This window comes from Dicentrarchus labrax, unplaced genomic scaffold (genome assembly GCF_905237075.1).
Source record: "Dicentrarchus labrax unplaced genomic scaffold, dlabrax2021, whole genome shotgun sequence".
Taxonomy (NCBI): Eukaryota; Metazoa; Chordata; class Actinopteri; family Moronidae; genus Dicentrarchus; species Dicentrarchus labrax.
This window is the reverse complement of record NW_026136712.1, coordinates 18,700,776-18,722,608: the sequence shown is the minus strand read 5'-3', so window position 1 is coordinate 18,722,608 and position 21,833 is coordinate 18,700,776. Positions and strand designations below refer to the sequence as shown.

Here is a 21,833-nt window from a genome sequence, read left to right as displayed (position 1 = left end):
TCTGTATGCTGACTATGAAGCTACAGCCAGGATATGGTAAGCTTAGCTTAGCACAAAGACTGGAAACAGCCAGCCTGGCTCTGTCCAAACATAAAACCACAAATTGTTGCCTTGTAACCCAGGTTTTTGAAGGATGAAACACGATTTAAAGCGTTAATTAATGACATTTAGAGAGGCTGATGTTTTAACCTTTGAACAGAGCTCAGGTAATTGTCTCCTAGTGGTAACTTCATATTTAACGCACACATATGAGAGTGGTATTTGATCTTCCCATCTAATTTTCTGCAAGAAGGAGAATAAATGTTTTCCCCAAAATGTTGATGTATTCCTTATAAGAAACTTACAAATTCACAGTCTTGGACAAAAGGTATAAAAGTGTGATTCTCAGTCTGATCCAGTGTCTCCGGCTCCTCCCACAGGTGTTTGCCACCTACCCCAACGAGGACTATGACAGGCGTAATGAAGACGTGGACCCCATGGCGGCGTCTGCTGAGTACGAGCTGGAGAAGAGGGTGGAGAGGCTGGACCTGTTCCCCGTGGAGCTGGAGAAAGGTAGTGAACCTTATAAAGTTACCCACCCATGTGTACAGTATTTGTCCAAATTTTACCTGTACAAAGCTGCGTTCACAAATAATGTGGTTAGTTTGAGTACTACAAATTTGACATTCATGAAAAGGTATTTGAAAATTAATTTTGGTATGTGCGGTTACATTCCACTTGACATTTCCATTCGCCCGTTCTATCTATAGCTGAAGTCAAATGAGAAAAAAAACCCACATTTCATTATTACTTATGTAAAAAGACTTTCACTGTTCACCAACTGCCTTCTGCCAACCATCCTGTTACCCGCAAGGCAAAGAAAGTGCAACCTTCCATCTCTCCCCAGTGAGCTACACTTCCAACATCCCTTCAACATTATGGTGCATTAATATATTTATAGCAGACTATATATAGAGTTGTGTACAGGGCAGGTTACACAGGATACCATATGTGACCATGTTCTATATAAATTATGTGCTGCTGTGTGTACTGTCAACATTAATTGAATCAGGATAAAATGGAGGCTGTAGTTATTGGTCCAAAAGAGCAGAGAGAGAGACAGTACTCGCATATTAATACACTACCTTGGCATATTACACCTCAGGCAGGAAATCTAGATGATATCACTGATCACTGAACTTCCGAGTCACATAGTTAACAGAAATTGTTTTAACTATTTGAAGTCTGTGTAAAGGTCAGACCCTTTCTCTGTCCTCGAAATACAAAGAAGCTTGTGTATACCTTTTTATTACAACTATAAATAAATTACAGCAATATACAGAATGCTGCTGTCAGTAATAAAAAGTGCAAAGAAAGGAGCTTACATCAATCCATATCCTTGTATAGTCTCCATGTAGTCTAAGGATTAATTTAAGATCCTACTACTACTTTAGAAATCTCGTCATGGACTTGCCTCTGACTGTGTGGTTGATATGCTGCAGGATGTGCTGCATGCCCCTGTTAGACCCCCTCATATCCACAGACTCTGCTGCTCACTGTACCAAAAAAATCAGACAAAGACCTGCGGTGAAGCTGCCCTCTGCAGTTTTAAATCCAACCTCTGGAACAGATTGTCTCACTGGATCTGGGGACAGCGATGTTCCTTTTTAAAAAATGTACACTTCTGCTTAATTAAAATTGTAATTTAACATTTAACATTCTTTAGTCTTTCTGCATTTGAAAGTAATATATTGCTTAAATCAAGCATTTAAAAGCAAAGTGAAAGTTACTACTGAAGAAAGTCAAAAGAGAAACATACAGAGAGAGAGAGACAAACAGAGAGAGAGGGTGCGGGCCGTGTGTGTGTGTGTGTGTGTGTGTGTGAGAGAGTGACACGGACCAGAGTAGGTGTGTGTGTGGCTTGTGTGGAAAAGGTTACTGAAGAGAAAAGCAAGGTGATTTAAGTAGTTAGAGAGTTAAGTAGTGAAATAAGTAATATATAATAAATAAGTACGTCTATCAAATATTTTCAATAGCTTAATACCCGGTCACAGTCCTGCCGCACTTAAACTGTCATCCTCATACACCAACAAAGGCAGGAAAAAGACAACTTCTAGCAAGAAAACATGAATGTTAACAATGCTATGTTTACAATTCTCCAAACAAATGCCTTTGTAAATGTTTAATGAAGAAGGAAATGCATTTTCAGACACACACAATGTGCTTTGGTGAGTAACCTTGAATGAAAACAAAGCTTTGAAAAAGAAAACTCAGGACACCTTTAATTTGAATCTCATCTGTGTTAAAGGGGAAAGAGGCGAGTTCACCTATCTAAAATTATTCACCCACCACAAATTATTATTTTATTATATTATACAGTTCACCACTCCCTTTCAGATGGCGATGGCCTGGGCATCAGTATCATCGGGATGGGTGCAGGGGCTGACATGGGCCTGGAAAAGCTGGGTATCTTTGTGAAGACGGTCACAGATGGAGGAGCAGCACACAGGGATGGCAGGTATGTTAATTGAAACTGAAAAGGCCTTCGCTTTGTAAACTACATGTCAACCTGAGGTCAGCTTGGTAGTTATAGTTTTATTTCCAGGAACGGATGCTTCACTGTCCCACTTGTCTTTCTGGTTCTTGGCAACTGTATATAGGTCTTGCTGCCAAGAACGAGGACTCATAAAAGGAGTATGGCTCGTGTGGGCTTCAGTATAAAGATGATGAACAGAGGCCACAGTTGAGCTATTACTGTAAACCCCTTAACGTCTCTCCTGACTGCCTCCTCTAGGATCCAGGTGAATGATCTGATTGTGGAGGTGGACGGGACCAGTTTGGTGGGAGTCACCCAGAACTTTGCTGCCTCCGTACTCAGGAACACCTCAGGAACTGTCAAGTAAGAGTTACTCTGGACAGTCCCAGTTTTATTGCAATTGCTTTGATGCACATTAATCAACACAAATGATCTTGATGAACGTCAGTGTGGTGTTTTTTTTAGCCACAACAGCGGCGTGGCTTTAGCGATGGAAATGTTGGTCCACCACTATGGTCTCGACAGAAATAGCTCAACAACTGTTGGATGGATTGTCATGAAATGTTGCAGAGACATTCATGTCCTCCTTGGGATAAATTATAATAAATATTTCACGCTTCATACATCATCCAGCATCATCATCAGGTCAAAATACTTGTTTATTTAGTACTGATTTATCACTAAATACGTGCAAAACTTAAACATTCCCATGGACCTCAGTTGTCCTTGCTACATGCTAAACTAAGCTGGTAAACATTACCCGTTAAACATCAGCATGTTAACCTTGTCATTGTGACCCAGTTAGCTCGCTGATGTTAGCATTTATCTCTGCTGTGCCTTTAGTTAAATGGGCATTTATTTTTATGGCTGCCATTGTGTAGGTCCCTTGGGCTTGCTATATGTGTTTTGTTACACTTTGTTGCCACAGCTTGCTATGACATCCAGCATTCTTACTCGAAGAGATGGCTTCCTCTTGGTATATACCCACAGCCAGTCTTACACGCAGGACTGACTTCTACCACATCCTGCCCATTCAGCTCACCAGACTGTAGATTTATATCTCAAGTCTCACAGGGTCATGATTATACCCCTCTGTATTGAAAAGCTCCTTTTTGAGACATCCTGAATATGGTCCAAAGAATCCACACTAGAGCCACAGAAAACACGGTTATCAGGAACAAATACCCCTGGCATCAAAAGTATCATTTTGAAATGCCAGAGGGCTATTTGTAGCCCAGCTCTTTGGCATTTTGGGAGCTGTCTGTTCCTTATGTGCTCCTTTTGTCATCTAAGCTCATTCATAATTCAGGGTTTAGTGGTCAGCACTGTGGGGTAATTGTTAGTGTTGTGTGACTTGTGAAGACCAGAGACCTCCATAGATAGTTCATACATTATGGCTCTGCTGCAGTGAGGCGCTAGAGCTCAGGCCTATTCATAAAAAAAACGTCAGGCAGACGAATAGACGTGGGCAGGAAGTGTGTTTGTGAACATTTAATTACCCGTTAGTGCGTCAGAAATTGAAAGGCTGCAGTGGCTGGCTTAATAAGCGTCTGTGGCTTCAACATGATATACTGTATTATTTCCTGTTTACTGTGTACACGTTGGCTTTAATTGGACTTTTGTGAGTCTCAATCAGGGAACATATAGCTGTTATAATGAACTGTACAATGAACTAAAGGAGAGGCAGAGCTGAGTGGTTTGATTTTAATCATAGAAGAGGCCATCTCCATAGAGACTGCCTTTGTTCAGCTCTAAACAGGAAGCCATTTTCTGTCATCAGAGAGCCAGCACATTCCTTACTACATTAATACATTACAATATACCAACTGAAGAGTTGTCCATTATATATGAAAAACACTTCTTGGTCCTTGTGGAGCCAGTGTTCATTGTCCTCACTGGTCAGGAGAAAAAAAAAGACCATCATGCATTATTTAGCATGCATATACAGTATCATACCATATTGGATATTTGAGCTTACGTAGCTACTTTGAACATGTTTTGGGTTCAGCGCTTTCAATCCCAACTGAGCTGGACTGCCCTAAATTACAGGTTCATGATCGGGCGAGAGAAGCCGGGTGAACAGAGCGAAGTGGCCCAGCTCATCCAGCAGACCCTGGAGCAGGAACGCTGGCAGAGGGAGATGATGGAGCAGCGCTACAACCAGTACATGGACGAACAAGAGGTTAGAATTCATGCGTCAGGGCTAAGGGAGTACTGGTGTAGGATCCAATGTGAACTGACAAAACTGCTTGGTTTGTCATTCTTGAATCAGGGGTGGTGCAACGTCTGCACATGCACAGTGCAGAGGTGAGGGTGCAATGCTTACTAATCCTTACTAACTCTCCCCTCCCCTCCCCTCCCTCCCTCACTTGCATGCACACACATCACACTGACAGATTTTTGAGAATTAAATGGAAGATTCGGCATGTGAGTAGCATGGTCTTTTACAGCTGAGAGAGTGTCTCGTCAATATTAAGAGAGAATTCATTCTAGTTTAAGAAAAATGCATGAGTTTATCAAAATTTTAATCAGGAAAACAATAAATGGGACATAAGGTGTTATTTAACAGTTGCAGCTTAAAAATACACAAAGCAGAAACACAAAGCTACTTGACAACAGAACAAAGGCAGGACTAAAGAGCTTTAAAGTTTATGTAACTATGCCAACCTGTTCAGGCACAAAATACTGCCCTAAAATGAAAAATAAGTCTGTTTTTTTTGCAATCATTCGTTGCAAAATATGTCCCTGGTTCCTCTTTAGGATTATGAAATTCATCCCAACACCATGGTGAACAGAAGTGACCCTGTCCTGTGTGGCTGCGTTGTGTTTGCTTCTGGCGAAAAGCCACACTGTTGTATCCAGCACGTGTCAGTCTGATCAAACGATAAGCTCAGCTCCAAAATGGGGACAAATCAGGATGACTCAAATTTGATGCCCTTGGATGCTCTTCGCTTTGTTAATCCATGTGTCTCAGATTGTCTCTCTGTTTTAGTCCTACATAAACAGAGAATGTGCTCTAACGCTGTGTGTAGTTTCACTATGACAACAGAGAGGAAGTTAACCCCATTCATGTAAGGGTGATGGTGGGTGGTTCTTGAAAAGCAGTGGATTTTATAGTACAAAGTATAGTCCTTGGAGTTTTGCACCATCTAGTGTCCATTTGGTGTCACAGCACAAAAACTTGCTCTTAAAAACACCATTAAAAGACTATTTCACTTTGTTTTCCTGTTTTCTGTGACATTTTATCCACACAATTAACAATAAATGTAAACAAATGTGATTTTTGTTCTGTTTTCATGTGTAAAAAAGTAGTAAGAAAGTGTTTTTTTTCATAATTTGGGTGAACTGGGCTTTTGAACTTTATATAATTATTTTGTCTTTGTGTGGGTTTCTTACCTTGACTTCATCTCTGCAGGGTGGCGAATACGGCACAGATGAGGAAGAAGACGATGATGAGGAAGTCAGTCCGCCGTATCCCAGTGCCATCGAGGTGTTTGACCTGGCAGAGAACGAGGACATGTCGCCTCTGGAGACAGACCCAGAGAAACTGGCCCATAAATACAAAGAAGTAAGAAATGGACTCCTTAACTGGAACATTTCCTGTGTAATCACAGCTTATTTCCTCTAATGTACCTAATATTAACACATGTATTTAAAATTGTCATCTCTCATTGCCATGAAGCTCCAAATAAAGCATGCAGTGACCCAGGCTGAGATCCAACAGCTGAAAAGAAAGGTAAGTTGTTAAATTAAAATCAAATTTATGTTATATTAAATTATATTTAATGCTATAGGCAGAAGTAGCAACGAAGCATTGATTATTTTAAGGATCAGAGGTGTCCGTTTACATTATTCTCTGACTGAAATTAATGCTTCACTTGTCTTTCCAGCTGCACCACGCGGAGCAGGAGAAGCAGCGCTGGCGTATGGATAAGGCCCAGCTGGAGCAGACCCTGCAGGAGAACAAGGAGCGTATGGAGAAGCTCGAGGGCTACTGGATGGAGGCTCAGAGCCTGTGCCAGGCAGTGGACGAGCACCTGAAGGAGACACAGTCCCAGTATCAGGCCCTGGAGCGCAAGTACAGCAAAGCCAAACGCCTGATCAAGGAGTATCAGCAGAAGTAAGACAGCGCGAGCACACAGATGAGAGTTAAAAGAGTTGGGCGATATGTTACAGCCTGACACTCTGACTCTGCTTCCTTTTTAACAGGGAGATTGAGTACCTGAAGAAGGAGACCCAGCGTTGTGCACAAGTTGGAGCTGAGGCCTCTCTTCTGAAAGAGGAGTCTGGACAACTCCAAGAGCAGGTACAGGAGGTGACCTAGAAGGAAGTTACTTTGGTTGTACTTTTAGCTTTTACCCTCAAATATATTCAATCAATTTTACAACACGTCTGTGCCAAAGTGTAATCTCAGGTTACATTTGATATTTATGGAGTCCAAAAGGCTGAGTTCAACCCCAGCAGCTAATACACTTTTAAAATCAAACAGCATTTTCGTTCTTTATTTATGAGTTAGCTTACTGTATAAAAATGTCAGGAAATGAGGGCTAAGAGGGGGAATGAGATGCAATATAGGCCCCAGTCCGGGCGTTGCAATTCATGGTCTGCGTCTTAACCCGTAGACCAGCAGGGAACTCCAATAATCTTTCCATTATACATTCATTATATTTCTTAAATATTGTTGCAGAATTGTTCACAGCTTGCTAAGGTACTGAAGGTCCACATTTATCACAGCATACTTCATGTCTGAAATTTTTGCACACTGGCAATTCACAACGTTCCTCTTGTCTTTTAGAGCACTGAGCATCATGTAACGTTACTCTCTGTTTCCTGTGTATTCATTTTCAAATGTTCCCGAAGACTTTCATTAGGATCAGGATCTGTTGAGAGTGGAGGGAAAGTCTTTAAAGTCAGCACTCTTCTTTGGACTAACAGGCCTGGGGTAGCTTTGATGCATGTTTAGGGGAAAATGTTCTGTTGGAAAATCAATCTTCTTTTAAACCAGAGGGGACGACATGCTGTGCAGAACTTATTTTTGGTGTAGTTGATCAAATGCAAGTCAGCACCTCTTACAGGAATCTCCTTGTCTAAGCTCTTTGCTCGCAGCAATACATTTAAACTTGCAGTAGATTCATCTGCAGACTTTCATCCAATTTTCAATAATGGGCTTTTGCCACATTTGTCCGAAAAGGAGTAGCTTTGAAACTCTTTCTCCCGTTCTAAGGCAGCAGCTTGCAGTGTTTTTAACTTCTGTAGCTCTGTCATTATGGAGTTTGTTGATGGCAGGGTCACTTTAGGTCCAACCTGCTCTTGCTCCGAATGAAATTCACTTTCTGAAAGTCCCTCCAATTTTAGTTGCAAGGAAACTTTTAACTGGTTTGTTAGAATATGAGGCTGTGGGTTTTTGTTTTTTTTCAGCACTCATGAGAACAATTTGTCCCCAGACTGCTTCAGTAAATGTTGTGGCCTTTATATAAACCATTACATAGTTTTCAATGAAGGTGAAAGCTGACAAGTGATAGCCACAAAACCTTAGAGGATATATGTAAGTCAGTGTGTTGTATTAGTTGTTAAAAGCCCGACGTGGCTACTACTTTTGGACCCTACTGTATATATTTTGTTCACATGCCAGAACAGACTAAACATTGTCATAACTGCCTCTTCCTCTCTCTTCTCTAGGTGGCTGACCTGGAGTGCAGGGTGGAGGAGCTGAAATCTGAACCTTTATAAAAGCCTTTGTCCGTTTCCGTTTGTCAGAAAGCAGAAGATAAGTGTTATTGTACTTGCAATGACCTGCAGGGTATTTTCTCGTCTCCAACTTGAGCTTGGTTTCTGGTCGCATACTGTATATGTGTCCTCAGGCTATTTCGGCCACTTAACCCTTTTAACCATGTTTTTCTGTTAACATTTATGGGAACTGAAGAACGGTTTTACCATCACAAATACAGACTCTGTCGAGCTCTAGATGTGTACTGTTCCTTTTTAATTTTCAGAGTTCAGTATTTAATCCCTTAATTTGTGGTTTTGTGACAGACCAGGCTGTTGCTTTTAATTGCCAAAAAACAATTTCCTTTCTTTCTTTTGCCTAGTTTTGTGACCTTTTTTTTCTGAGTTTGTACAGATGTGATACTGTGTGGTTTAACAATCAGTTTGGTTTGTAAAAAATTTTAATGTCTATAACATTTAACATAATATAAACTAATGAGATTGAGGGTTGTTGTATATTTTATGTGATGAAGATGTGTAAATTGGACGGAGATTGCACTGAAGAAGACATCAACAAGGTGCTTCACTGGATTGGAGGAATGAACGGAAACAGTGTTTGAGGTGTCTTCGAAATTGTACAAACAGTAACCCAACCTTCGTAGGGGTCTTGTCACTTAACCTTGAGAACCACCTGCTGCCTACCTTTCAGAAGTGTTTGTGTTTTTTACACATTAGGACTCATTAATGAGCGTCCAATCCTCCGGTTTCAACCCCCTCGCTTCTTTCAGAAAAAAGGACCACAGAAACAAGCCTCCACAACTGCTGTGCCACAAATGAAAATGGATCTCTTTCTCTCCCTCAAAATGGATGTTGTCAAGGACTTGTGTAACTGGTATTAGTTAGGACTACTGATATAAGAAACATTACTGGACTGGGATGTTAAAGAAGCCGTTACCAGCAGCAAAGATATAGATTTAAAAAGCTTGTGTCTCTAACCAGCAGCTGCACTTGACACCGCTGTGTGTAGCACATGGAAAACACTGCCAGGTTTATACCTGTTTCAATTTCCGCACAGTTTAAAATGAAATTGAGTCTATTTGTGTCAACTGTCATACCAGTATGTTTGTATAGTTCAGGTAAGACTGAAATATTTTAATTTTACTTAATATTTATAATATAGTCAAGGTGGAAATATGAGCTAACAAGGACAAAAACTGACAAAAGCAATGCAAAAAGCAATGTTCATTAGACAGTTATACTGTGTCTTGTAAAAAAGAAGTAGATCTGGATGACTACAAAAACAAATTTAAGATTAATGAATTGAAAAAAAACAGGCATGGTTATGAGTATTTTCATAATATTAAGGCTTGTACAGTGCACATGCTTTGCATTGTATGTTTTGTGGAATAAATGGTCAACAGTGATGATCAAGTTGGTTGTTTTTATTTCAAAGCAAGTGGACATTGAGAGACAAGAAGCATTTGTTTATGTGACTGTGGAGAGTTCCTTTACATATGTTTAATTGCAGTACATCCATTGAATGAATGACATACATTATATTTATGTTTACCTCTTTCAAATAATTAACAAAAATTGAAAATTCTAAACATAATAGAATTTGTGGGGTATGAAATGCTTCGGCTTTAAACCAACTTAAGTTAGAATAATGCTATTTACAGGACATTCAAAAATTCTCTGCAACTCTTTAAGGGCACAATTGTCAAGTGCAATTCAGTTGCAATGTAGTGCAATTCAGTTTACATCTTTGATAGTTTTTTTTTTAAGTTCTAAAACTGACTACAAGTGCACCTTCTGATGGTGCCTCCTGAGATGGTAGTTTCGGGAAAAGCTCTTTCCGCACTGGGTGCATTTGAACATTCTCTGTCCCAGGTGAAGCATTTGGTGTGCTTTGAGACTCTGCGGTCGGCTGAAGCTTTTACAACATTCGGTGCAGCTGTAGGGCCTCACCCCCGTGTGCTTTCTCTCGTGTCGCTTCAGATCTCCCGACTGCCGAAAGCTTTCCCCGCAGTGAGTACACAGGTACGGCTTCTCCCCGGTGTGAGTCCTGAGGTGCACGTTCAGCTGGCCGGTGTAGGAGAAGCTTTTGCTGCAGTGGGGGCAGTTGTATGGCTTCTCGCCCGTGTGAATGCGCTGATGTTGCTTGAGACCGTAGTGGTTTGTGAAGCCCTTCCCGCAGTCCGTGCACAAGTACAGCACCTTCACCTGCTGGAAGCACGAGTGAGATTTGAAAGCTTTGGCGTTTGCAGAGCTCTTCCCACAATGGGGGCAGATGCATTCTCTTTCCCCCTCCTCCTCTTCCAGCTCATCCATGAGGGTGTCTGAATCACAGTGTGACAGATACTCCACAGGGTGGTGCCTTTTGACGTGTTTAATAAGGTAGCTCTTCATAGTGAAGGAGAACTGACAAAAGGAGCATGGGAAAAGCTCCGACGTGCAGTGATACCTCATGCAAGTGTTGCTCTTCTGATGCTGTTTGAGGTTACCAGATGTAGTGAAGACTTTATCACAGCGCTCACAGTTGTATGATTTTGCATTTACGTGCACCATCTGCTCGTGTCTTTTCAGGAAGCCAGACTTATTAAAGGTCGCCCCACACTGACCACACTTGTGCTGTCTCAAAGCGCACTTATGTGCTTTGAGCTCATCTGGGTTTGCGTAGGTTCGCTTACAGCGATTACAGCTAAACCATTTGTATTTTTCCAGCTTTCCATTTCTGGCGGCAGGTGCCTCTGGTTCAGTGGAGCTCTTCTCAGCCTGAGCAGGGCTGGTTAATGGCTTCTTGCAGATGGCTGTCCTTCGTTTTGGAGCTATGAGCTTGGTTATGGCAGAAATCTTAGATCTAGCTGCAAGTCGCTGAGGCCTCTGAGAGGGTCGTTTTTGGACAGGTTCAACTGGTTCAGCCACCGAGGGTTGTGGAATGAAGTCTGGATCGTGGCTCTGATCATCACCAGCCGGCACTGGATCATTTTCTGGATTTTCCACTGCGGTCTCCTCTGAGTGATGCTCATTTATGTGCTGCTGAATGGTGTCCACTGAAGGAAAAGCCAGTGAGCACTCAGCACAGCTAAAGGGCATGGTAGTAGATTCCTCTGGAGCCTGATTTAGTTTTTTTCCCATTTTGTTTAGCTTTTGGTGACAGCATAGGTGCCTGGTCAGGTCATTGTACTGGCCAAAGCACTTCTGGCACACAGTGCAGACGTACGGACGTAATCTGTCATGGACACTCACCCTATGCTTTTTGAGGTATGTTTCGTTTGTGAAGCTCTTACCACAGTCTGAACAATTACACTGGGATCTTTCTGCCTCCCCTGCAGGAGTATTCTCAGGTTCGGTTACATCCGTAGCTTCCTGTAGATTCTCACTTACATTCATCTGATTCGTTTCCTCAGTTACAGCTGGATCTGCACGTTCTGACCTCAGTTCCGTCAAGCTCTCTTTCTTCTCACTAAGCACTGTGCTTTGATGAGGAACAATGTCTTTTATCACAGCCTGCTTTCTGTGAACTAGCTGGTGTCTGATTAAGCCAGACGCCTGGCTAAAGCTCCGCCTGCACTGTGGACAGCAGTAGGGGCGTCTGTTTGAGTGGACACAAAGCTTGTGCCTCCTAAGGTGAGGTATTTGCTTGAAAATCTTCCCGCAATCACCACACGTATTTGACTCGACTGGATCAACACGCACCACCACCAGGGATTCTGCAGAGGGACCTGGGTCGGCACTAGAAGCTGGATTTTCAGGCTCAACTGCCTCAGCAGCTGCTGTTGTTGCGCTCTCCCCTTTAGTCTGTATGTGGAAGCATTCTGTGTGTCTCTGGAGGAAAGCCTCTGTAGTGAAGGACAGCTGACAGTGGGAGCACAGGAAGATCTGAGATGTCGCAGCTGTATTACTCTCTAAAATTTAGAAGGAAAAGAGAAAAATAACAAATGGATCAAACTAGCTAAATGACAAGCTAATGGAAAATAATCCATAAAAAATAACTACAATTGTTTCTGACTAGCAAAACATACCTGTTGCATTCAGCTTCATCAAACACACCTGGGTCCAAGCTTCACTAAAACGGGTGAGAAGTTTGTTGCTGGGCCACACCATGAGCTCATCTCCAGGGTGTATGGTGCGACAGCAGTGAAACAGGATGCTGCCTTTGTACTGGACTGCCAGCAGGTTCATCTCGTCTTTGTTACGAGCAAAATTGACGTACCTGTGCAAGAGGAGACACGGTGAAACAGATTCTTAGATGCACCATTTTCTGTCATACATAGAGAGATACCATGAGGTTAACTACAGAACACATGAATGAGAGAGAGAAAGTGTGTACCTTTCTCACTTTCAGACACCTGGATGCAGTGATTTTATTTTATGACAGGAGTCCAATTTAGTTGCCAAATTGAGTTTCAGTGTCAACTCATTTATTTCTCCATGTTAATGCCGTGTGTCGTACTATTTTTTTTCTTTTCTAATATAATCTAAAGGGTAACTCCACCAATATTACACAATACAGATCTTCCAGATACTACTGAATATGTGAAAATAAATTGTTTAAAGCCTTTCGTGGCTCGCAACCTCTGGTAAATGGCCATCACTTTATCTGTGCTACATTAGATGCTACAAGCATAAGACAACTGAATCTCTGACTGGACTGTTGGTGGTCGAGTTGCATTGTGGGTGATGTAGGCGGCAGGTTTTGACAAGGAAGAAGAAGTCATGGAATAAAAAAAAAAAAAAAGAGGATATCTCTGGTTCTGCTGCGTGGAGTTTTTTTTTAAAAAAAAAGCTGCCCATCATGAGTCATGTTATAGAAGAGCAATGCTACATCAGTGGAGTACTCTTTTGAATGAATTCTGAGGCTGGAAGAGAAAGAGGCATACACAGTCACAACAGCAGAACTCAATACATTACCTCATCCAGTTTGAGTGTGATTCTCTGGCAGCATCAATGTACTCATACTCATCTTTGCCCTTGTAAATCTGCAGAAAATAAGAATATTTAAAAGACATAATATATACAAATAACAAAGACCACAATAAGAAGAATCCAGAGAGGAGAAATGTCACTTTTGTCATTCTACTGATTTTGGTTTAACATATACAAGCTCACCTCCCAGGAGAAGTCACTTGCCACGGCGTTCTCCCTCGTTGTCACTTCCCCCTCAAACGGTCCAAAATGCATTCCTGGAGACACTATTGGTCCATGATTTATGACTCCGACGCCTGCACTTGGAATACTAGATCTGCCTATCATCAGGCCATAGGGAATACTGAGGAGGGCCCTCTGGGGGATGCCCATGCTCGTTGGAAAGTCGAGAATAAAAGAGGGGCCATTAATGTTAGCGGGATCACTCTGGTCCTGGAAGAGAGTCAGACACTCCTCACAATCTGGAAAATGTAAAAAAATAAAAAAGGCAGAAGAACGTAAGAATGCAGTGATTGATCTTAATGCTTATCAATGTAAAACCATGTATTATTTAACAAGTGCAGATAGCACTACCATGCACATTAATACAGCATATTCCATCTACAAAAAAGGTAAGCAAGAAAGTACACCCAAGGCTAAATATCTAATCAGCATTAACATTTTATCTAGTGTTGCTGTACCATGTTTAGATTACATATCTCCTTATTTTAGCATGCACTGTCTGCACCCAGGTTCAATGTTTTTTCATTAATGGACAATTCCAGTCACAAGAAGAAGAATAAACAACATTAATGCCATCTGTTCATTGCCTGCCTTTAGTTTGTGGCTCTACAAGTTGTCCAAGATAATGTAGAAACTTTGTATTACGCCTAAGGATGCTGTGGATATAATTATAAGAGGAAAGAAAGTGTCTTGCTTACAGAAGCCACTATCAGCCTCTGGGTTATCTCCATGTCCCACAGTGTCCAGTAACCTCTGGATTGGCGTTTCTGCTGGCTCTAAAACCTGTATCACTACAGCAGCAAAACAAAGACACTATTTTAGAAAGGCACACATGAAAACAAGTCATAAAACCAGGTTAAATGTTAAAACTGTAACCCAGTGCACTGAGGAAACCTATCATACCTGCAGGAGTGCTGTTCTCGGGGGGCAGACACTCCTCTGTTATAACTACCTCCTCGGTTGTCTCTACCCACTCCACACCGTTGCTCTTGTCCGCCATGAGTGCAGACTCTGCGGAGGTTTGACGGGAAACTGTTAACGATCAATCTTTAAGACAGCTGCTCACACAAGTAGACAGGTTACAACACATACAGGGAGCTAACGCGTTAGCGCCTTGAGATAGCTCGCTGAACATCAGTCAGTAAACAGTTTAGCTGGCTAACATTAGATTTCATGGAGAAGATGGAGAAGAACCGCAGTCTTGGTAAGATTCAGTAGAAAGAAAGTTCTCGAGTGAGTCTGTTTTGGCTAATAATTTGCATTATCATAGCTAACCCGAGAGTTAGTTAGCGCTATGTGGCTATCACAGAAGCACCAGCAAGACGGAGACATTATAAAACAGAATAAAGTAATATTTTTTTTACATTAATGTATACAGACGATTAATCCTCGGACTGTTCGCCAACCACGGTTACAAACTGGTTTTAGCTGCTGAGCATGCTGTTAACATATCGGACTGAAATCCAGGAACACACAACTACAAGCTGTCCCCGGAAGTAAATAAATCCCCTCTTTCAGAATAAGGGTCCACATTTATGTCTGTTCTTTTCTAAATAAAAGCGGTGACGTTGGTTCACATTACCTATTTGCGATGGAGCTACTCTCACAGTTGTTCGTAGTGTTTTTCCCATTGAGGCCAATCAGTCACATCGAAGCGAACATACCTATTTTATCTTAACCAGTAATCGTATTTCTTAATTGGTTATCTATTGACTACCATTGGAGGTCTATCAGTCATCGGCGCCGCTGGTGTAGTGGTATCATGCAAGATTCCCATTCTTGCGACCCGGGTTCGATTCCCGGGCGGCGCACGTATTTTTGTACTTAGAGCTGCTTAATTGAATAAAATCTGTGTCTTCTAAAGCAAATTGTTAGATAAATTCAACAAATCTATGTTGTGGTATTATATTGTTGTGCACAAACTGTTTGCTTCGTGGCACGCGTTACTGTTTTATTGCTGTTATCACACAAACTTCTCAAGAGAGTTGGCAAAAGCAGAACAAACAAAACTGTTTGGAGACTGAATCTGAATACCTGCAGCCTATTGCACCAGCTGTGTGTAAGTTCACACTTAGCCTTAGTTATAATGTAAAATATTATGAAGTTGTGATTTATGCATTACTAAAATAAAAGCGGTTGCACCATTGACAGTGTATGAGTTGCACCACGGCCAGGTAACAACTAAATAGTTACACATGCCCTCTAAGGTGGTGTAAATTATAAAATGTCACAGACTTATACTCACAGACAGAGTGCAAAGAACGCTGAAATAAATATTTATGTGCAGGTTTCTTTATGTAGATGAGGTAGGTGGATATTAGAAGATAAGATAACATGTTCCTTTATTGATACAGTTGATACAGTGGAATGTAGTGCAAAAAGTAAAATAAAGAATAATAAAATAAAAGTATTTTAAAGATAGAAAATATATAAGCCTATAATTCAAAATATATTCACTATATGCAGTATGCAGTAGAGTGGTGTGCAAAATATTTTAAACAGCGTATAACAACAAATAAATTGTCCATGTGCATATTTGCAAGGTGTAGTTTGTGTACAGTTGGTTCAAGTTATTGCAGTATACACAGTATGCACAGCACGGGAAGATGTGTTTCAAGGACTTTATTTATGTTGTGAACTGAATTTCAACAATGAAAAAAAAAACCACAAGTTTACAGATGTTAAATAAATAGTTTAACTCATCCAGGTGCAATCAATTTCAGCAAGCTGATTTAGTTAGAGACTGCCCAGTAGTGTGCAGGGAGCTAATGCAGGCTCGCTCAGCTACATCTCCCTGACAGCATCCATTCCCTCCTGGCGGGTGGAACCTGTTGCCTGGCAACCTGCTGAATGCTGCCTGTATGTTTGTTGATATTGTTCAAAGCAACGAGGTAGCCAACAGAGAGCACCACAAAAACAAAACAAAAAACAACTAACTTAACGTTACAGCATCGACATGAAGTCTGTTAGATTTGGTGGAAGTGTGTCGTTCAGCGAGAGGAGCTTTAACGCGGCGGAGGGATGTCTCAACATGTGCGGGATGTGTCCATCTTGCGCCTTTGCTCCAGAACCACCGGCGTCCACTCGGTGCTTGTGGACGGTGTCGGATGAATTCAAGAGGAGGTTTCTAGTGGAGCTGCTTTTACGGTGCAGAAACACCCAGCTGCTCGAAAACGTCCGGAATATGCTGGGTGTAACGTCGTGGACTTTATTCACTTACGCCAGATCAAGGAGCCCAACTTCTCCTCAGGATTTCCCCTGCCGCGGTGGTCCGGAGGGTGCGCTGGACGGGAAACCACGGGGCATGAACATGAGTCAGATCTGGGACTGGTTCAATGGCAGCCCGGACTGGATAAAATCACGATATCTGTGCCGTCTTTTTTCACTTTGTGACTCGGAACTATTACGCATGGTGTCTAATTTGACCAGCGTGCTTCTGGTCAGACAAAAACGAGGGTTTCTGCAATTTAATGGTAAAGACAGCACAAAGATTTATGCTTTTTTCTTTTTCTTTTGGAGTTGTCGTTTATATATATATTTTTTTTACCAACAAACTCTTAATTTTACATTTCTCTTAGTTCAAGTTGTAACGTATATTTAAGGTGCAGACAGTGCAATTCCACTGATTGCCGCTAGATGTCGGTAAATAACCCAGATACAGTTAGCGATGGCTTTTCATTAATGAAGGGATCTAATGAAACAAGTTCTTTGCTCAGTGGATTTGTAATGTTTAGTTATCAGTGCTTCGTATCACATAATAATTGCATGTCCATTTCAGTGAGAAGCCGCAGTACCAATCAACGTGATCAAGATGAGGACTCAGAAGACCCTGCTCTCATGGTAGTGCCTGGATCCTCAAAGTCTGTGTCTGGAGTGAGCCGATACCGAGACTTCATAGGCTGCCTACCTGTTGATCTGTCAAAGAGGATATTAGGTAAGTCTAGGTTCACTGATATTTGGAGTACCTTTCAACAGAAGCACATGCAGTCAGTGTTTGCAGCCTGCCAGATATTTGGGTTCTTGATGTAATTCAGTTAGTTTTATATTTTGTGATGTATTATTTTATGCAACATATACTTGCAAATTAATTTTATAATGTGCACTTCTGTAGTGCCTCAAGATTTCACACACACAAACAGTAGTGGAGTTGACTTCTTACTCTCTCAGTGTTCAGTCTGAAGTGACCATTGACATTCAGTCTAACAGCACTATGGGGATTCAGCTAAATTACTCAAGAATGCTCTTGTTTAAATCCACCCCATTCAAGTGGATATAAGAATAACAAAGCCCTGCCGAGCAACCGATTGGCTGTTTGCTCCCAGTGACCTTTGTCTGCAGGTTAAAAGTATGTATTACTTAAAGGAAGAATGTGACAAGTAAAAAGGCGTCTATGCAGTTTAAATGCACTGTGACAAAGTAATGAACATAACATTTTGGGTATTTTTGTCAGTAACTCTTATTTTTAAACTCTTAATAATGTGCATACCCGTAGACATTATACTGTGCATGTGTGTCTTCTACCAGGTCTGTTAGATGAGCACGCTTTGAGGCGCTGCCACAAGGTTTGTCGATACTGGCAGCACCTTGCACAGGAAACCACGGAGGAAATCAAGCTCAGAAGAATTTTCCAGGATCAAATTGAGGCAATGATGAAGGTGGAGCATTTGGTTTTAAAGCTGTTGTAGTTTTTTGTGATGAGATTGAAATCAAAACCTTTTTTTTTTTGATGTGACAAGTTTAACAATAAGATATGTTTCTAATAAAATCAGTAATAGTTTTTTTTTCCTGTCCTAGAGGTGCAGAGGTGTTAATATAGTCAGTCCTACTTACGCCAACATTGTCAAAGTCCCCGTTCCTGCCAAGGATGATGAGGAAGTGGATGTTCATCCTAGTGTCCACAAGGTCAACAAATCAACACTTTATGTCTGTAAATGTCAGTTTCTGTACCAGAAATGCAATTGTACATACATGGATTATCTTTTCTTTGATTGGTCCCACAGGTCGAGCCATTTGCAACCGCTTATGCCAAAATGAAGAAGACCAAGACAGTGCAAATGGAAGAGAGAAATGTTTACTGTGGTGCATATTTTACCACAGTGCTGCTGGACAAGTTAGTGGGATCAACCTTCTGTTTGGATGTAGCTAGAGGCTCACTGGTGCTAACAAACACACATTGTCATACCACGAATGTCATCTGGTTGTGTGTTGACAGAGAAGATCTTCTGCGGGTGGTGGGCTACAAAGGCGGGCCGTTAATGGCCATGAGTTCCAAGGACCGCGCGGTGCATCTGCTTTACGTGGCCTCAGAAACAAAAGTCGTATCTGTGATGAAGGGCCATGTTGGCAGCATTCGGGCAGTGCTGCTCTGTGAGGAGAGAGACCTGGTGATAACCGCCAGCTGCGACGCAAGTATCAGGTGAGGAGGAGATGGAAGATAGTGCATGTCGTAATACATATTCCTCCTTGGGATTTAAGTAGATTTGTTAGGCTGGGTGTTTATTTGTTGTGTAATCACATCTATAGGTGTTGGAATTTGAAGACAGACAGGTGTGTGATGGCGCTGTATGGGCACACTGGCACTGTCAACTGTCTGGATGTCCACGATGATAGACTTGTCTCAGGAGCCAAAGATTGTCTAGTGAAAGGTAAGCAGCCATTGATGTATAGCATTCATATTATTCATTATTAACTGTAATATTAACAAACCTGGCCTTCCGGTTGTTCCAACACATCTTCTACCAATCGCATTTTCTCTAACAAGAAATGACCTTCAGGGACCTATTCCAAGAAGCAGGTTTACTGCTATCTGGATTGTGTTAGAGCCTCCCAAAGGCTGGAAGATGAATTTTGAGTTTTGTTCCAAAAAGTTATTCAGTAAACCTGAATCTTCGACTCAAATTTTGAATTCAGTGTCTATTTCACTTGTATGGGAACAATTTTTTCCATATATGTCTCACAAGTGATTGAATTGCAAGAATAATTTGTAAGTTTTAATGTTTAATGTTTAATACTGGTATGTGTACATACCTAAAGCTAAACTTAACCCCCACACTGCCAGTGTGGAGTCTACACACAGGGAAGCATTTTGAGGATTTTAATTTCAAGCACCCCAGTTCAGTCCAGTGCGTAAAGATCAACCAAAGAGCCGTCTATAGCAGCTGTGATCGGGGCCTTGTCAAAATATGGGACATGGAGAAGGCATCGCTGCTCAGGGTGAGAATATTAGTCATTTGTGGAGCAAATGTGGAACTTTTTTTAACCTGTATGTCATCTACAATTGATAATACCTATGCGTCTGGTCACCGTTGTTGATTGTTGGTGTCCTACTTTTCCAAAGGTGATTGATGCCCACAGGTGCCCAGTGAAGTGCCTGTTCATCGACGAATGGCACTTCTTATCCGGGGACGCTAACGGTCAGGTCATGGCCTGGAGCATCAACAATGACGCTAAACAGTCGCTTATGACCTTCAGCCACCCAAAGTAAGCAAGAAACCTTTGGAGCTCAAATCCCCAGAAAGTTCAGCATTTTTACTTTAATCTTGTAGGATTACAGTGTCTTCAGTGTATTTTTTAACTTTTCTTACCTTAGTAGCTTTTCCCTGACAGCGTTAACTATTTGTAACTAATAGAAATATTCTAACTGTTATTACCACCTGAACAACTTGTGTGAAATATCTTGCCTGCTGTTTTAATTACAGTATTCTCCACAGTTACGGTTTATATATAACCCTAAATGTTAAATTGAAGGCTGTCTTTTCTGCAGGGAGGTAAAATCTCTCACTCTCGTCTACCTCCGTGTCATTACTGGCTGTCTTGATGGAAAGATTCGCATATTTAATTTCCTCACCGGAGATTGTCTCAGAGACATAACGGCAGAGGCTGAAACAGGCCGAATACTGTCCCTGCACTTCCATGACAACAGGTGAGACAGATGCGTGAAAGCAGGTTTATTTGTTATTATGGTATAATGTTCAGATGTTGTACCAATGCTAGTATGCATTCGTCTTTCCTATTTTATTTTACACGCTCTTTTAGTATCTTAGTGAACACGACGTCCAGCGTGAAGCGGTACCAGTTTGCCAAAGTGTTTTGGGACTACACGGCGTCGACAGAGGGAGGCCAGGGTGATGTTTCTGAGAAATCTGCAGCTTTGCTCCGAAAGATTCCCCTCGCTTCTGTTGGGGCCGATCATTTGGCAAAAGTGGATTCAACCAACACCTGCTTCCTGCCTAACCCTGCTAAATGGCGAGCACAAGGTAAACATGCTCAACAATAGAGGAAATATGTTTGAAGTTCCGTTGGTCCCTGTTGTTAATGAAACCTTTCCTTCATAGCCAGAGAGTGCTTTGCTAAACGGTCGGTGATGCTGAGCGAGAAGGCAACAAGTGAACGGATAAAGAAGAGGGGTCTTCACCATCCTCCGACACGTGACTCCATCCTCCTCAGGGTCAATGCAATCCAGAAGGCTCAGTGCACGGACGAAGTGAGCATCAACATGGAGTGCAACGCCAGGCTGCGAGATTCCTGGGACCCTCTGGATCCTCCGCACTCCAACCTGCAGGTGCTGAAACAGAGGCTGCAGACTCCGATATATCCACTGTGGCACACACATGGCGGTGATCCCAGAAGGGCCAAGACCTGTGTACCCATTTCAAAGAGAGCTGTTGGTCAAAATGTGACAAACACAATGCAAGGCAGAGCGGAGCCTCACAGTGCTAACACACACAGGGCAACCAAGAGAGTGAATGGATGCACTACAAAGGCTCCTGAGTGCATGCACATGAGATCACAACCTAATCCAAAATGCTCCATGAAAACTAGAACCAGCTTTCCCAGCATCAGCGCTGTGAGTTCATTCAGAGAGCAGCGAGGGTTCTCACAGTGAACCAGCTGGAAGACTGTGTCCGGTCCAAGAGGGATCTCATGCAGAGCTGTGAGCAAATCCTGTCCAAGAGGAATACGAAGCAGGAGACAAAACAGTGTGAAGAAAGTCACATGTGCATCAATAGATGAAAATGTATTCCTTTTTTATGATAATGTGTTAGCAGAACTCCACTCACCACGGCACAGTGGGTGTCCTGGACATCTTTGTTGTCCAAGGCACCGTGTTTTTAAATGTTATGTTTCATTAAAACTCCACTAGGGGTCAGTATTGTATCACCTGATTGTGACTGGATGAGGCTCCAGGGTTATTATAAAGTAGTTTCCTTTAAGTTTTATGGTTCTTTATACTGTATTTAAAATCAGATTATTGTATGGTAAATTTGTATTTTTTTCTTTTTTTGATATATTAACTTATTAACTTATAATACTAACATAGTTAATATTTATAATGGGAGGGAGAAGCCAGTTAATTCACTGTTTTTATACAGTGTATCTCAAATATTTTAAGTAATTTGCTTCTAGAGTTTGATTTCAGCCAAACTTTTGAAATAAAAGGTTGTATTTTCATATTCTCGAA

At 41.6% G+C, this 21,833-nt stretch overlaps 3 protein-coding genes and 1 non-coding gene across 9 annotated transcripts in view; 3 read left to right on the top strand and 1 right to left on the bottom strand.

Moving 5' to 3' along the window:
• The window catches only part of LOC127373891 (neurabin-2), a 20,080-nt gene extending 10,435 nt beyond the window's left edge, over nucleotides 1–9,645 (top strand). For 2 of the 3 annotated variants that reach the window (XM_051418769.1, XM_051418770.1), the window contains 9 exons: nucleotides 420–552; nucleotides 2,359–2,497; nucleotides 2,774–2,878; nucleotides 4,565–4,697; nucleotides 5,931–6,083; nucleotides 6,198–6,251; nucleotides 6,406–6,635; nucleotides 6,725–6,821; nucleotides 8,195–9,645. In XM_051418769.1, the coding sequence (XP_051274729.1) occupies nucleotides 420–552; nucleotides 2,359–2,497; nucleotides 2,774–2,878; nucleotides 4,565–4,697; nucleotides 5,931–6,083; nucleotides 6,198–6,251; nucleotides 6,406–6,635; nucleotides 6,725–6,821; nucleotides 8,195–8,245 (1,095 nt within the window). In that variant the 3' untranslated portion in view covers nucleotides 8,246–9,645. The remainder of the gene's footprint in view (nucleotides 1–419; nucleotides 553–2,358; nucleotides 2,498–2,773; nucleotides 2,879–4,564; nucleotides 4,698–5,930; nucleotides 6,084–6,197; nucleotides 6,252–6,405; nucleotides 6,636–6,724; nucleotides 6,822–8,194) is intronic. The other variant, XM_051418771.1, reaches the window with a different exon arrangement.
• On the bottom strand, nucleotides 9,643–15,043 carry LOC127373889 (histone-lysine N-methyltransferase PRDM9). 2 transcript variants are annotated; one of them, XM_051418763.1, is made up of 7 exons: nucleotides 14,955–15,043; nucleotides 14,276–14,383; nucleotides 14,071–14,163; nucleotides 13,334–13,611; nucleotides 13,136–13,203; nucleotides 12,247–12,437; nucleotides 9,643–12,129 (listed from the first exon to the last, which is right to left on the bottom strand). In XM_051418763.1, exons 1-7 carry the CDS (start codon nucleotides 15,001–15,003, stop codon nucleotides 10,019–10,021), a joined length of 2,898 nt encoding a protein of 965 aa, XP_051274723.1. In that variant the 5' UTR covers nucleotides 15,004–15,043; the 3' UTR covers nucleotides 9,643–10,018. The 2 variants fall into 2 exon arrangements, with proteins under 2 accessions (XP_051274723.1, XP_051274724.1); XM_051418764.1 differs by lacking the exon at nucleotides 14,955–15,043 and adding an exon at nucleotides 14,737–14,884.
• Nucleotides 14,413–21,833, top strand: fbxw10 (F-box and WD repeat domain containing 10). 3 transcript variants are annotated; one of them, XM_051418767.1, is made up of 12 exons: nucleotides 16,199–16,845; nucleotides 17,151–17,306; nucleotides 17,897–18,027; nucleotides 18,167–18,274; nucleotides 18,373–18,482; nucleotides 18,585–18,788; nucleotides 18,896–19,017; nucleotides 19,431–19,585; nucleotides 19,710–19,852; nucleotides 20,136–20,294; nucleotides 20,408–20,628; nucleotides 20,707–21,833. In XM_051418767.1, the coding sequence occupies exons 1-12, from the start codon at nucleotides 16,329–16,331 to the stop codon at nucleotides 21,255–21,257; spliced, it is 2,577 nt and encodes an 858-aa protein (XP_051274727.1). In that variant the 5' UTR covers nucleotides 16,199–16,328; the 3' UTR covers nucleotides 21,258–21,833. The 3 variants fall into 3 exon arrangements, with proteins under 3 accessions (XP_051274728.1, XP_051274725.1, XP_051274727.1); XM_051418768.1 differs by lacking the exon at nucleotides 16,199–16,845 and adding an exon at nucleotides 14,413–14,576 and having other exon boundaries at nucleotides 18,373–18,788; XM_051418765.1 differs by having other exon boundaries at nucleotides 16,197–16,845; nucleotides 18,373–18,788.
• trnag-ccc (transfer RNA glycine (anticodon CCC)) lies at nucleotides 15,113–15,183 on the top strand. The gene has a single exon. It is a non-coding gene; the product is annotated as a tRNA-Gly (tRNA).

Coding starts and splice junctions, on each gene's coding strand:
- LOC127373889 (XM_051418763.1), bottom strand. CDS start 15,003: ATGGGAAAAACACTACGAACAACTGTGAGAGTAGCTCCATCGCAAATA. Junction 13,612..14,070: donor AGAGGCTGATAGTGGCTTCT/GTAAGCAAGACA, acceptor TACATTTTCCAG/ATTGTGAGGAGTGTCTGACT. Junction 12,130..12,246: donor GATGAAGCTGAATGCAACAG/GTATGTTTTGCT, acceptor TCTAAATTTTAG/AGAGTAATACAGCTGCGACA.
- fbxw10 (XM_051418765.1), top strand. CDS start 16,329: ATGAAGTCTGTTAGATTTGGTGGAAGTGTGTCGTTCAGCGAGAGGAGC. Junction 16,846..17,150: donor AGGGTTTCTGCAATTTAATG/GTAAAGACAGCA, acceptor TGTCCATTTCAG/TGAGAAGCCGCAGTACCAAT. Junction 19,853..20,135: donor ATGACCTTCAGCCACCCAAA/GTAAGCAAGAAA, acceptor TCTTTTCTGCAG/GGAGGTAAAATCTCTCACTC.